Source organism: Cladophialophora bantiana (genome assembly GCF_000835475.1).
Source record: "Cladophialophora bantiana CBS 173.52 unplaced genomic scaffold supercont1.8, whole genome shotgun sequence".
Taxonomy (NCBI): Eukaryota; Fungi; Ascomycota; class Eurotiomycetes; order Chaetothyriales; family Herpotrichiellaceae; genus Cladophialophora; species Cladophialophora bantiana.
The window spans coordinates 1,674,705-1,688,185 of NW_015971582.1; the positions used below are offsets into that span (position 1 = coordinate 1,674,705).

General features: G+C 52.2%; 4 protein-coding genes across 4 annotated transcripts; 1 reads left to right on the plus strand and 3 right to left on the minus strand.

The window, feature by feature from the left end:
• Window positions 1–219: 219 nt before the first annotated feature.
• Z519_06257 (uncharacterized protein) lies at window positions 220–1,064 on the minus strand (the record flags this gene model as incomplete). The annotated part of the gene is made up of 2 exons (XM_016763997.1): window positions 220–953; window positions 1,016–1,064. The coding sequence occupies 2 exons, from the start codon at window positions 1,062–1,064 to the stop codon at window positions 220–222; spliced, it is 783 nt and encodes a 260-aa protein (XP_016620321.1).
• A 444-nt stretch (window positions 1,065–1,508) lies between these two features.
• Window positions 1,509–3,956, minus strand: Z519_06258 (uncharacterized protein; the record flags this gene model as incomplete). The annotated part of the gene is made up of 4 exons (XM_016763998.1): window positions 1,509–1,795; window positions 1,854–2,620; window positions 2,671–2,765; window positions 2,817–3,956. The coding sequence occupies 4 exons, from the start codon at window positions 3,954–3,956 to the stop codon at window positions 1,509–1,511; spliced, it is 2,289 nt and encodes a 762-aa protein (XP_016620322.1).
• Window positions 3,957–9,361: 5,405 nt separating this feature from the next.
• Z519_06259 (guanine nucleotide-binding protein subunit alpha) lies at window positions 9,362–10,634 on the plus strand (the record flags this gene model as incomplete). The annotated part of the gene is made up of 5 exons (XM_016763999.1): window positions 9,362–9,479; window positions 9,533–9,875; window positions 9,929–10,341; window positions 10,396–10,539; window positions 10,591–10,634. 5 exons carry the CDS (start codon window positions 9,362–9,364, stop codon window positions 10,632–10,634), a joined length of 1,062 nt encoding a protein of 353 aa, XP_016620323.1.
• Window positions 10,635–12,245: 1,611 nt separating this feature from the next.
• On the minus strand, window positions 12,246–12,899 carry Z519_06260 (uncharacterized protein; the record flags this gene model as incomplete). Its single annotated transcript, XM_016764000.1, has 1 exon — window positions 12,246–12,899. One exon carries the CDS (start codon window positions 12,897–12,899, stop codon window positions 12,246–12,248), a length of 654 nt encoding a protein of 217 aa, XP_016620324.1.
• Window positions 12,900–13,481: the final 582 nt, after the last annotated feature.

The following is a 13,481-nucleotide window of genomic DNA, read 5'->3' on the forward strand; positions in this document are numbered from 1 at the left end:
AGAGCAGATTGAGTCGTGGCAATTGGTGCGCAGGTGGTCTCAACAAGGCAGCACGGTCGGCATGCGAGTTCAAAGGGATCTCTGAGCGATTTCAGCTCCGGCCTTCAACTTTGTCGACGCCCCAAGTCAAGAACAGACTTCTTCCGCTCTGTACAGCCGGCACGATGCCTGGCCCATCTCGCACATGTAACAAGACAGATACGTTAGTCTGCTCGGTCGTCAACCACACAACATGCGCAAAAGTTTGTTGACGAGTCTGGATAGAAGCCCCCTGGCCACCTTCTCCGCTTCCCCGTATTGACCCTCGCCTGCAGCTTGGTAATGCTGCGGCTGTTGTTGAGCATGTTGAGGATGCCAAGGTGGCTGCTGATAACCTGGATGTGTCTGGTAGCCGTCCCAGTTGCTCACATGCTGCATCTCGACGGGGCTGCCGTCCAGCTTGATGTAGATTCTGCCTTCGTTCGACTCGGTGTGGTATTGCAAACCCAGCTCTCGACAGATTTGCTCGACACGGGGCTTGAGTTTCTGCACATGGTCAGGAGAATGGTTACCCCTCCCGACCACTACGTGAAGATGTGTTTGGCCATGGCTTTGCGCATATCGAATCCTCTCTTCGAGAATCTCCTCTGCCTCATCCACATACAGTCCATGCAAGTCGATCGTGTCGGCAGGAACTCGGCCGTCGGCGTTGTTTTCGCGAAAGATGAACTCGGAGGCCTGCTTGTTGTACATTTCCATTTTGGCCCCATGCTCCTTGCCTTCCTGCGACAGCGCATGCGCAGCGGCTCCGTCGCCGTTTGCGTATGCCTCTTGGGATCTTTGAAGACAGGCAGAGCGTTTGGAGGCCTCCTGGCGTGCCAGATTCCGTAACCGGTCGTACTCTTCTTCGGCGGCTTGGGACTGATTGTGATTGAAGGCTACAAATCGAACACCAAACAAGTCAGTCAGTGGGTCTTTGCGCACCGGCCAATATATCGGACAGCTAGCCCTAGGTTGGACAAAAGTTGCGACCTACGTCTCGCCCCTACGCGGGTTGCGTGCTGTGTTGACATTTCATGCGACATCCTTCCTGCTAGTCGCTGTCTCGGTTCAACAACCTCGTTAAATGTCGAGAGAGCGAGAGGTGCGAGGTGGTCGCAGGCGAAATCAGGATAAGAGATTTGTAGAAAATGTCACCCGCTGGCTTCTTTTGAGGAGATATATCACCACCACATCAAGGTCAATTGAGATTTGTCTTCGCGAAGGCTCAAGTAGATGGGAATCTCGGAGGAGCTGGAAGGTGGAGGCGAGGATGGTGAGCAAGCGAGATCTGGCTGCTAGTGCTTAGTCATCCTTGAGACAACTCCGCAGTTCTAATACTCCTCCGTAATGTACATCGTATAAAACACAAGTGGAACGAAGCTGGGTCAATGGCAATGGGACGCCCATCATTGTTTTTCCTTTACGCATTGACTGCTCTCGCAAACCATCATCCCTTCAATACCAGCAGAATCGGCAGGCCCGCCAGATCATGAGGCCGCCAATTTGCTCTCGTAGCAGTTCGCCAACTCGCGCAGGATGTATCCCATCCGAGGGGTCAAGCCCCATACCCAGGTATCATCGTAGAATCCGGCCCAGTATCTAGCCAGCTTAGCCGCCAGGGACGAGCCCCCCTCAACGTCGAACCCGTCCTCCAGCTCCGACAGCAGGTTTCTGATGGCCTGCATGGTCTGGGTCTCCAGCTCGCTGATCGACCCACCACCGCTTGGCCGTGTCTCCACTTCTATTGCATGCACCCATTTCGTGACCAGCAATGCTGTGTGCCGGAGTCAGTGCCAGCATCAAGACATACGGCTATTGTCAACTGAACTTACCCACCTCCCACCCCGCCAACGCGTGTCCGACCGCCCAGGTCAAGGCTGCCGTCTTCTTGATGAGCATAGTTCCCGCTTTGTACGGTATCAACATGCCCTCGAATGCCCGGCTGACCGCTCTTGCGACGAGGTTGCCTCGGTTTTGCGGCAGCGCGATAAAATCCTCAATAGAAGCTATAAATTCTTCCTGGCTTTCCTTGAGCAGCATCATCGAATCGGCAGCGCTATGTCCTGTAAATGCCCGACAATAGCTGACCCGCAACAGCGCCAGGCAGTTGAAAAAGAGCGGTGTTTCGGCCTCCGTCCAAGGATAGTCCGCGTCAGAACTGGCCTGGGTGATCAAAGCCCGGCATCTTGAGAGGGCAGCCTCCGTTTGGGCAAGGGTCTGGGACTTTTGTGTTTCGTTCGACTGTCCCGGACTGGAGAACTCGCCGAAGAAATATGATCCTTGGGTGATGTGCCAGATGTGGATTGAAATGACGTTAATGACCACGCTGATCGCGAAGGGTGACCACTCCCAGCACTCTTGCGGCACCGTCTTGGTGGAATTTCCGTTCATGACCATCGAGATGGCCTGCTTGACATTGAGCGATGAGCACTGACCTTTTCGCATTGCCGCTTCGTGCCACTGCTCTTCCGTGAGGGCATCCCACAGAGATTGGTCACACGGCATCTCGATGAAACCATCCGAAACCACCGAATACCCGGGCGGGATCCCATATGTCATTGTCACCAGATTCCCAAACGCTATCTGGCCGTACAATAACCTGTGCACCAAGTCAGCGAGCGGTGTCTCTATGCAAGTTTCCTCACTGACCTCTTGACACTCTCCCTTTCGATCCATGCCCGCCAAGTCAACCACTCCCCCCCGCTTTTGCGAGGCTTTACAGTTGGGGCCAATTCACGAAAGTCCTGAGAACTTATCAGACACGTATTCCCTTTGGCTGGCTCGAGTTAGCTCACCACGAGAAAGTCACCGAGCCGTGTGATAGCCTTTGAAATTACTTCCGTGTCGCCGCTGAAGCAGCTGAGCATTGCAAGTAGCAATCGAGTTTGACCCTTCCACAGAGCTTCTGGCGTCGATTTTGGTGACTGAGGTCGTGGCTGAACCCACTCCTCAAGGAGCCGTGGCTTCTTGTGAAGATGCTCACCGCGGTCAAGCACCGCGGCAGCCAGAGCCTGGTCTGCTTTCAGATATAAAGAAGCAGCAATCTTTCTTTCCAGTCGATAAAGGGCGCCAGTGGCACATATGGCAAGAATGAGGGGTGATGGCGTGGTTTCAAAGTCCATTGTCTGAAGGTGGAAAATGGGCAGGTGGACGTGGAAGGCGTCGATGTAGGTTCTGATGCACTTCTGGAGTGCCGCTGCGCTGGGCAATCGGAAACTTATCAATTGCTCAGGGGCAAGTCTATTCGACAGGTCCTTCAGTAGATGAGCCCGCATTGATTCGGTGAAAGAAAGCCCCGGGGGTTTGGGGTATCTTGACTGAGGAACCTGGAAACTTGAAGGCCCCTCAATATCAACGCGCGGTGTTGTAAAAACTTGAGCTGAAGTCTCGTCCCATGAGATGGGGCATTCTTTGGAACGCGAGTTCGCATGACTGGCCGTTTCCCATGATTGATTGGAATCGTCAACTGAAGGTGTCTCGTGTGCGGTTGAAAGTTGATTTTGTTGGAAGCCGTAATCCTGCATCGAAGCCTGGCTCGAACCAGAAAAGTTTTCTAGAGGTGACCAGCCATCCGTGTTGCCGCCGAGAGGTGGTATTGCGAACGCCTCAAGTTGCTTTGGAGGCAAGCCTAAAAATGGATCGAAGAAGTCGAGAAATTCCAGGTCACCATCAAGGTCGGGGAGAGGCACTGAGCTTGGGAATGTTCGCATTTTCTCAAGATCAGAGACATCGACACTGAAGTCTGCCAAGTGAAGTCCCATCGAGGGCCGCGGCTCCGGAACAATACCGGGTTCCCCATTGAAATTTGATAGGAGCGATAGTTCAGATGCATTGCTGACCTGATTTACTACTCTCCGGTCTTGAGCAACTTGAAATTTTGGTGATTGAATGATATTCGACTTTGCGGATGGTTTGGAGGCTTGTTTGGAAGTCATGGATGCAGAACCCTTTGGTCGCCCGGTCGCCTGATTTGAAGAAATCGGAGGTATATCTTTTCGAAACTCTACAATTTCATCTTTTCCTTCACCTTTGGACGCGGAATGGCTTGACGGGATTTTCTTTGCTGATCTTTTTGTTAGAAACGATTCAACCAGGGCCAAGAGGTTGCGGACCTGAAGTGAGGTCTTGAGTTATGGGAACATTCGAGCGTTGTTTCTCGATGGCGTTTGCCACCTGTTCCGGTGTATGCAGAGTCCTCTCATGGCGGACTAGAAGGTCTCTGGAGGGAACCTTTTTCAATAGATGTCATCATCGATGAGGGATACGAAGATGTACCTTCGACTATACCTCCGTCGACAAACCCTGCAGCTGAACGGTTTTTCCTGCGTATCTAAAAGACTTGTAAGTGTTGTTGAAAAGCTGGCGGACGGGACAAGTCCAAGGACGCTGCTTACGGCCTCGTTGATGACGAATGCAGTGTTCGCTTCGCTTAAAGGCCCTTGAACAAACACTACAGACATGTTTTCTCTTCGAGGCCGAATTTTCTTTGTCGAGCTTGGGAAATATAATGGTCGAAGTGCCGATTAGTGCCATGTCGGATATGATCCGTTGCTCATCCTGTCAAGAGGGAATGAGATGTGGAAAGAACTGGCTTTCGACAGCTAAGATCTCAAGTAGCGAGGGACCGACCTTTCCCACGATACCACCAGGGGCCACCTGATCGGTAGACCCAAATTACATTTGTTCGGGAACAAGTTTATGCCCGTTGCGGACGCAATCGTGGGGCTAACTGCGGAGGGGATCTCAGCAAAAGTTTGGGGAAGTGAAGAATAGAGGAATGCCACTGGTGGGATGGACAAGAGAGGGAAGAAGTGGGTGGACTTGGAGCGGAGAAGTTGTCTCGGCCTCCCAAGCCCCGTGCGGAGAAGGAAAGGGAGCCTTCTTCTGAGCGATGGCTGCAAGGGCTTGTCTTCTCAGAAACAGACAAAATTCCATGAGGCTGAGGTTCTCGCGTCTCGATTCTTTGGAGATTCTGAATGTCGTAATATGCAAATGTCAAGAACAATCCCCGAAATGTAGATGCCAAGACTCGAAAACGCTCTCAAACACTCCGCGGATGCCGTTATTCCTGTCCGCTGTAAAAGCTCGAGACAAGACAAGCCGGATCTGCTCAGCAAGGATAGTCTCCCTCAATCAGGACCATAGCGGCCTACTTTCTAGTCCTAATAGGTGATCAGACCATTCTCCTGCCTTCAGAAATGGTAAATCCTTGCAAAGCCGGTGACAGACGAGTGGCGGTGGACGTGCAAGCCAGGACGGGCACACCGCGCATTGACATGAGTAGTCCATTCGCAAGAGCGACGTTGTGTCCCTCTTATGTCCTTTAGAAAGCGTTTGATCTTGATCTTGATTCTGTATTGTCCTCTGTACTTGAACCCACCTCAGTTGGGCAATGCATAGCACCCCACATGTGGTTACAGCCTCGCGAGGCTGAAGTGGGGGAAATCTTGCTTCCTAAAAAGGGATTTGCACGCGTGGTAATAGAATAGCACGAAGTAGATGAACAGAACACGTCGATAACGCATAGAATATGTGCTTTAACCAACTGCAAGCATGCTACTGAGAAGCATGTATCGCGTGCCTGTCCATCATTACATCCACCACACATTGCACATTCTGCAATGCGCAGTGTGGTGTACTGTGGACTAGGAATCCGCCCTTAGAGCCTGGTTACGGAATCGAGTCAGTTGTCTTGGTTGGCGATAGTGTCCGCAAAAGCCCTGAAAGGACTTTCATAAGCTATATACTCCATACAAATGGCCTGACTGCAGATGGTGCGCAGGCACGCAACAACGGACTTTGAAAGAGCTGGCACAAAACAAGATCGACTTGATCTGGATCCCGTACTCACCACCAGAACCTGAATACACCTACTATTATTGACTCGGGGAGGTTTGTTACAGGGCTCATTAACCATCCTGGTGACAGACATTTTCTGTCGGAATGCAGAAGAAAATATCCACTTTGTCATCCGAGAAATACGCGAGGCCGACGCTTTGTGCCCGGGGCTTGCGGCACATCTTGCCCATCTGGTGTAAAGCCCGTGAAACATGTACGTGATACTTCTGAAGTTTCAAAATCCGAATCACCGCCCACGGATGGCACAAGGAAGTGAAAAGCTTTGCGATATTATCCGATTGGGACCCCTCTGACCACGTCACACACACACGGCTAGTTGTTGTTTTCAGAGGTGGTTGGCAACAAGGTCGTCCTGAGTTTGCTAGATAAGGGGCGAGCATGAAGTCCAATTGCTTAACGCCAAGATGCAGATCTCCGCGTACCTTTTCTGGTTGAAGCGGTTGTCCTTTCCATTCTGTATTGAGATATAATCGCGTCCCAATCCGGTGACAGCTTTTGGTCCAAGTTGGAAAGTCTTGACGGATGGAGAAAGGACAGGAGTTTGGCTGAGCAATGAGAGGCTGCATGTGACGGAGTACCTTGTAACTGACGGCGAGTCCGGAGGGGCTGTAGCGTTTGCTGCGCATGATTTGATGGAGCTGCCGGGTTGGGTTGGGCGGAAAAATGACTTGTGGCACTGATCGGCAATGCAGAACACAAACAACGCTGAGGAATTGGACGAATGGCCGTCTCTGAAGTGCTCAGTTCTCGGCATCGCAGAACCAGAGGCCCTTTCCTTCCACGCAGGGAAAGCCAACAGAGGGTCCACCACAACCAGAGCTTCTGGCCTCACCGCTCCACAAAAGCTGTCATCTGCAAGTATTGAGTACTTGAAGCACTTGTGCTGTGAGGGGGGGGGGGGGGAAGGGGGGGGGGGTGGGGGGGGGGGGGGGGGAAGGTCTGACGTTCCAATGGGAGAGCCGCTGCTCACGAGGTGAAACACAGACGCAGGATGTCGCTTGATATGTGCATGAAGTTATGTACGTAGGCAGTATTCGAAATGAGGTCCAGATCGACCGCTTCCCTGCTGGCGGCCTGGTTAACTTTCCGTAAATCTGGGACCTGGCTCCCGGACGCATGTTTTAGCTTTCACACCTTCCCTGATTGACTTGTTCAGAGATTCCAGGGCAGTCATCTCCGTTGCATTGCATGAGATAGCAATACGAACCTTACAGGAGGGATCAGGTTTGTAGGTGGACATGATTCTCCGGAGTGAATTGTCCAGGCAGCACTGGCTCAAATTGGGGCACACTTTTTGCAGTTGTAATAATAGTGCGACAATTTCGGTCTCCCGTACCTGAATCCTGTGAGATCTGTTTCCAAGATAAAGTTTCAGTCAGCTTCGGGGGAGAATCCTCCCAGGCTTGAAAGGAAGCCATCACATGATAGAGGAGCTCTTGTTAGGGGCGCAGAACCGCCTCTGGTCTTTCTGTCAGTGGACTTACAAGAGCGAACCTTGCTTGAGTAAAGACTCAGAAAAGTCGCAATTTCCAGGGCTTTTATGGAACGCACTAGATTGCTTGAGAAGGGCGCTATAACCCGAAGCGACGAACAAAGGGGTGACAAGAGTCGAGCCTACCTACTTAGTAAAGATGCTCGATAGAACAAGCGTCATATCACCCCAAGCTTAGCACCAAAAAGCCCCAGTATAGCCAAGGGCAGGTTTTTTCCCACTTCCTCTGGATTGAGACAAGTTGTCGCGATGCAATTCTTCATCTGCAAATAGTGTGTACCGAGTAGTAGAAGTCAACCCCGAAGCTCGGAGGCGCCCCCTGCGCCAAAACAAGACGATGGATATCCGAAAGTGGCCTGGGCGGGTGTAACCAAGTGGGCGATCCCAGGTGTCGCTCGAAGCCAACTTGGCTACTGGGTACAAAGGCCAGGGTCATGGAGGGGTGGCAGCCAGTGAGGATGGGCGAGACAAGCGGTGGGTGAGGGTTGATGGCGCCGGTCGAGGTTGGCCTCAGTGGATTAGGGAAAGGTGCTTGACACGACAGCAGCGCGATCCCAAGGTGATCTAAGCAAGTAGTGACCATGTTAGAAGAGACAAGCCCGGAGACGAGATGAAGAGATACTTCCTGTGTAGGTGGACAAGGACACAAGAGCCAAGGCGTGCCCGTCACTCATCACCTTTCCAGTGCTGAGATGGTGTGACCCGCGCTTTGAATCCAACTGAGGGAGGCCGACAGTGGACTGTGGGAAGAGTACCCAGTACGAGTTGACTTTCACAGCTCTTTGCTTCCGTCGCAGGAGCACGTCGTAGTCAAACACTGGGACTGGAGTTAATTAGCAGAATTTCATGCATTCAACCAAAGGCACGGCGCCCAAGGGACAAGACCCCATCTCCAAACTCTTTTCCCCTTTCTCTTCTGGGAATATGACGGGACAAGCCACTAGTGGGCATCCAGCGAGCGCCCAGTGGACAGGCCGAAGGTGCCTAGGGGCGCGTTGCCGGTCGCCACTAACACACTAAGTCTAGCCCCGGCGACGTCGAAGCCCTTTGCACTGGGGGCCCCAGCACCCGCAACAGCCAACCAGCTCCCAGGCGGCAAACGACTGCTTGTTGCAAAAAGGGTCCCTTGTTGACCCAAAGGATTGCGCCTTCTCGCAGCGGTGGGTGAAGCAGCTCTCCGATACCTGGGTATTTTCTCGATTCCCTTGCCGGCAGCCACCAAGCAGCCCCTCGACCCCTACTGCCCCCCGGTGCCCCTACCTATCTTAGGTACCCTAGCTGCGGCTTGCTTTCCCTACGGTTTCCCTGCTTCGCTTGTTCGCCCATCCTCATTGATTGCATTCAAACTGCGCTAGCCTTTTCACCTCCTTGCACCTGATTGATCATCCTCCATTCATCCCCGTTTTTCCAATTCATCCACTTCGATTCATCTTCACTCCGACCACCACCTCTTTTCCTCAGTCCGTCCTCCCTTTTGTACAATATTGTCGTTTATTCTTTGGCCTGTGCCTGGAGGGACCATATCCGCTGGGAGAGGGCCCTTTTTGTGCGAGATTGAGTCTCGAAGCGCTTCGTTTCCTGCCAGCTTCGACCAGCGAGATCGTTGTCCCCGACTTCCACCCGCCGACGCCCAGCTCAACTGATCGACGCCCTTTCTTCCCCATCCCGTCCTCGCCTGCGCTGATCCCCTTTGGGTTCCTACCACTCCCAAATCCTTACTTCGCAACCTCCGTCACCTTCGTGTGACCAACCCTCATTTTGACAAACCTCCCTAAGCTTGAAACGAAGGTGAGTGGTCCGCCTATGCTTACATGGCGCGCAACTGTGATTCTCCTATACATTTTTGGGCAGAATCTCAGATGCGCATTGTACCTTGTATTACTTGGACAAAGGATGTTTACTAACTGAGTGTATTTCAGTCGGAGCCTCGAGACACCCGAATCTATCCTTCTCCTCTCACTTCAAGAACTTTTCTGGAGATTGTCAAGCATGGGGTGTGGTGCGAGCAAGGAAGATACGGCCGGGAAGGCAAGAAACGATGAGATCGAGAACCAGCTCAAGAGGGATAAGATGGCCCAGCGCAATGAAATCAAGATGCTCTTGCTTGGTACGCGCATTCTCCATCATTTCGGGTTCAGCTACGGTCTAACCGCGATCCAGGCGCTGGTGAATCTGGAAAATCCACAATCCTAAAGCAGATGAAACTCATTCACGAGGGCGGCTATTCGCGCGATGAACGCGAGTCTTTCAAAGAAATCATCTACTCCAATACCGTTCAGTCCATGCGAGTCATACTGGAGGCGATGGAGTCTCTCGAGCTGCCTCTGGACGACCAGCGAGCTGAATATCATGTCCAGACGATTTTCATGCAACCGCCCCAGATTGAAGGGGACAGCCTGCCACCTGAGGTGGGCGCGGCCATCAAGGCCCTGTGGCAGGATGCCGGTGTTCAGGAATGCTTTAAGCGATCAAGAGAGTATCAACTGAATGATTCCGCACGCTAGTGAGTTCTAGTCCCCATACTCTGCAAGCGCCTTTGCTGATTTTGTCTCCCAGCTACTTCGATTCCATTGACCGCATCGCCGCCCACGACTACCTTCCCAACGACCAAGACGTCCTTCGATCTCGAGTCAAAACAACCGGTATCACCGAGACCACCTTCATCATCCAAGACCTTACGTACCGTATGTTTGACGTGGGTGGACAGCGATCCGAACGAAAGAAGTGGATCCACTGTTTCGAAAACGTGACAACCATTCTCTTCTTGGTTGCTATTTCAGAATACGATCAGCTTCTCTTTGAAGACGAGACCGTCAACAGAATGCAAGAGGCCCTCACACTTTTCGACAGCATTTGCAATTCCCGGTGGTTCATCAAGACCAGCATCATCTTGTTCCTCAATAAAATCGACAGATTCAAGGAGAAGTTGCCCGTGAGCCCGATGCAAAATTACTTCCCTGACTACGAAGGTTGGTACAACCCGAGAAGTTTCGAGTATCCCTTTGCTGACAATTGACGTCCAGGTGGCCCCGATTATGCAGCTGCTTGCGACTACATCCTGAATCGATTTGTTTCACTCAACCAAGCAGAGACCAAACAGATCTACACTCACTTTACCTGTGCCACAGACACCACGCAAATAAGATTCGTGATGGGAGCAGTCAATGGTAAGCGCTCTCCCCTCATCAGCAAATTGTACATGAGCTGACCGGTCATAGACATCATCATTCAGGAGAACCTTCGAATGTGCGGTCTCATATAATGATGATCAGCATTGCTATGGCGTTTTCTCGTTACAGCTTCGATTTGCCCACGACTTGCATATACCACCGGCGTTATCAGGGGGACGGTTTACCGATTCTTTCTTCGATCAAAGTTTGGCAAAGATTTGCCAATTCAACGCTTCCAGTCAAAAGTGCGGGTTGGCCTTCGAATTACAGATTTCACTTCGAGCCGAGCAAATCATGTTGCCCTACGCGGTCCCGGTCGAAGATGACGGAGTTCTCGGTGATCGAGGCCCTTGGTTCTTCCTCGCTGTCTTTGGCAGAGCGACTTTCTTTCAGGTCGCATGCATCATATTCTTGTACTCATGAACCATGTACCGAGGACCTTCTGAGACGCCGGAGAGAGCACCCTTTTTTCCCCTCTTAAGTTGAAGATTTTTGCAGAGAAGTGACGGACGGTTGACGAAAGGATATTAAGACTAAACTGGAGTGGCTATGAAGAGGCAGGTGATGGAGGAGTTGCTTGAACTAGACTTTCGGACTAAAGCACTAGGTCGTTGTATATCACTTTTTTCCGAAAGACATAGGCAAGCAGACGTGAATCACTGTAAATCTGTGAGAAATGGATTGGATTGGACATACTTGAATCCTGCAGATATTGTGCTTTTCGGTGAGGAGAGATTGTTCCGTGATGGAGCAATAACCCTCGCAAGTCGCTGCAGTTATTACTGGTGTTGTTCACTTCTGTTGCTTTACGAATCAACCACAGTTCCATTCCCCGGCACGGTTCTATTCACCCAAAACGCGTCCATGATCCTTGCGTCTTGGCCCTGTATGGCGTAGCTGGTGTGTCCATCGCCTTTTCTCGCCAACACCACCGCTTTACTATCACCGTTTGCGGCAGAAGTCGTCAGCTGATCTTTCAGACCCTGCGCCCACACATGCGAGGTTTCCGGATCGAACTCTGCGTTGATAAGCAGGACCGATTCGGGTGGCAACTCCGTCACATGAGAGGCGTTCAGCCAATGCGGCGGGTTTGCGATCGGCACCGGCTAGTTGAAGCACCAGCTGCTGTACTGGAAGAATTGATTCGCGCCCAGAGTATGGGGTGCCACTACGGAGCCGAGCTGCTGTAGCGCCTGGTGTTCGGGGAAGAGAGTATTCTTGGCCATCCAGTGAAGGCAGCCGATCCAACACCGGAGAAGGCATCGTTGGAGACAGCGGTTTGCACAGTGTTGGAAAGCAATGTTGCGTCGCCGCACAGGGATTGATTGAGTGCGAGGCCGAAAGTCAACTAGCCTGTGAGCTGCGGATCGGAAAGGTAGACGCTTTGGGCGTTGAAAATCATATCGTATCCCGTCACGATGGGCTGGCAGGGTGCCCGTGGACAGGGTGTTTGATGTGTTCAAGCAGACCGGGGCTGGGATCGGAGCCTTGTTTGCTTGGGCGACGAGGCTGTCGAACACTTGCGCGATGTTCTCTTGTCCGTGCAGGGCGCACGAGGCGTTTGCCTGACACCATTGGAACCAGCGGTTCAGTTCGGCTTCATACGTCGTGGCGACGGTTGACACCGCCACAGTCTCGGAGAGACTGTGGTCGACCACGCCATCTAGGACCACCGCCCGAACGTTCTCAGGGTAGAGCTCCGCCTACGCCACGCCGAGTTGTGAGCTATACAAATTACCGAACCAGTTCATTTTACCCTGATTGAGGGCGAGCCGGATGGCTTCCAGGTCGTGGGCAGCTGAGGTGGTGTCGACATGTCGGAGCAGCTTTCCCGTCATGCTGAGACAGCGGTTGCTGAAGACTCGATTCCATGCGGCCAGTCTCTGGAACGAAGCGACATCGTCGACAAAGAGCTGCGGCATCTTATTAGATATGGCGGGATCACATTTCACGGGAGTGCTCTGTCCCACGCCTCGAGGGTTGGGGCAAACGATGTCGAAATACTCATAGAGGGCAGGACTGAAGTACTCGATCTGGCCCGCCGCGGTTAGTTGACATGTTATACTGGCTGTGACTCCGGGCCCACCTGGGTTCCAAAGCAGACTGCCAATCTTGTTCCCTGAACCCTTAGCCGTCGAGGTGGCTATGATCTTGGTCTTGAAGAGGCTGATCTTGGCACTGCCAGGCTCAGACCAGTCGAGCGGTACCTGCATAGTTCGGCATTGGAGGTTTGGGAGATTGATATCGGTGCAATTTGACCATTCAATCGAGTACTTGGGCGCTGCTGCTCTGACGGAGAGGCTTGCCGCAAGCGCCGTCGCGGAGCTTAGGGCAAGCAAGGTCACAAATGAAAGCATCCTAAAAGAGCAGGGCAGCGAATCTTCTGCAGTACTAAGCCGAATCGAAATGACCAGGGGGGAAGAAAAAGAAGGGAGATGATGTTCTAGATCCTTTTGGTCTGGGGAGTAGGCAGTACAATATATATGCCTTCAAGGTTAAGACAAACCTTTATATAGCATTCTTTGAAACGCTGAGAGCAAAAGATACTCAATTTTCCCCGTCTGCAGGACAAGCCGCGTCTTTGATCGGCCGAGGATGTCACAGCAGTGGAAAATGCCCAGGAGACCGTCCTAGGAGGAAGTGTTCGTACCATGTAGGATCTATCAGAGCGAGACCCCGACGAGCTGTTTGCACCCTAGGATAGTATCATCATCGCTTTCTTGTACACAACCTGCACCTTGTCTTACATATATCCGACATCGAGCTTCAGGCCCCCTTCGATCATGAGCACCAAAGATGATCCGGCGGTTAAACCACTCGTACACCATACTGTTTCTGCGCAAGCGATGCAGATCAACAAGCTGACAATGCAGGAAGGGGGTCGCCATCCTCGGTATATCTTTTCAGTCACGGATCTCATCAATCAGGGCCCACGTTTA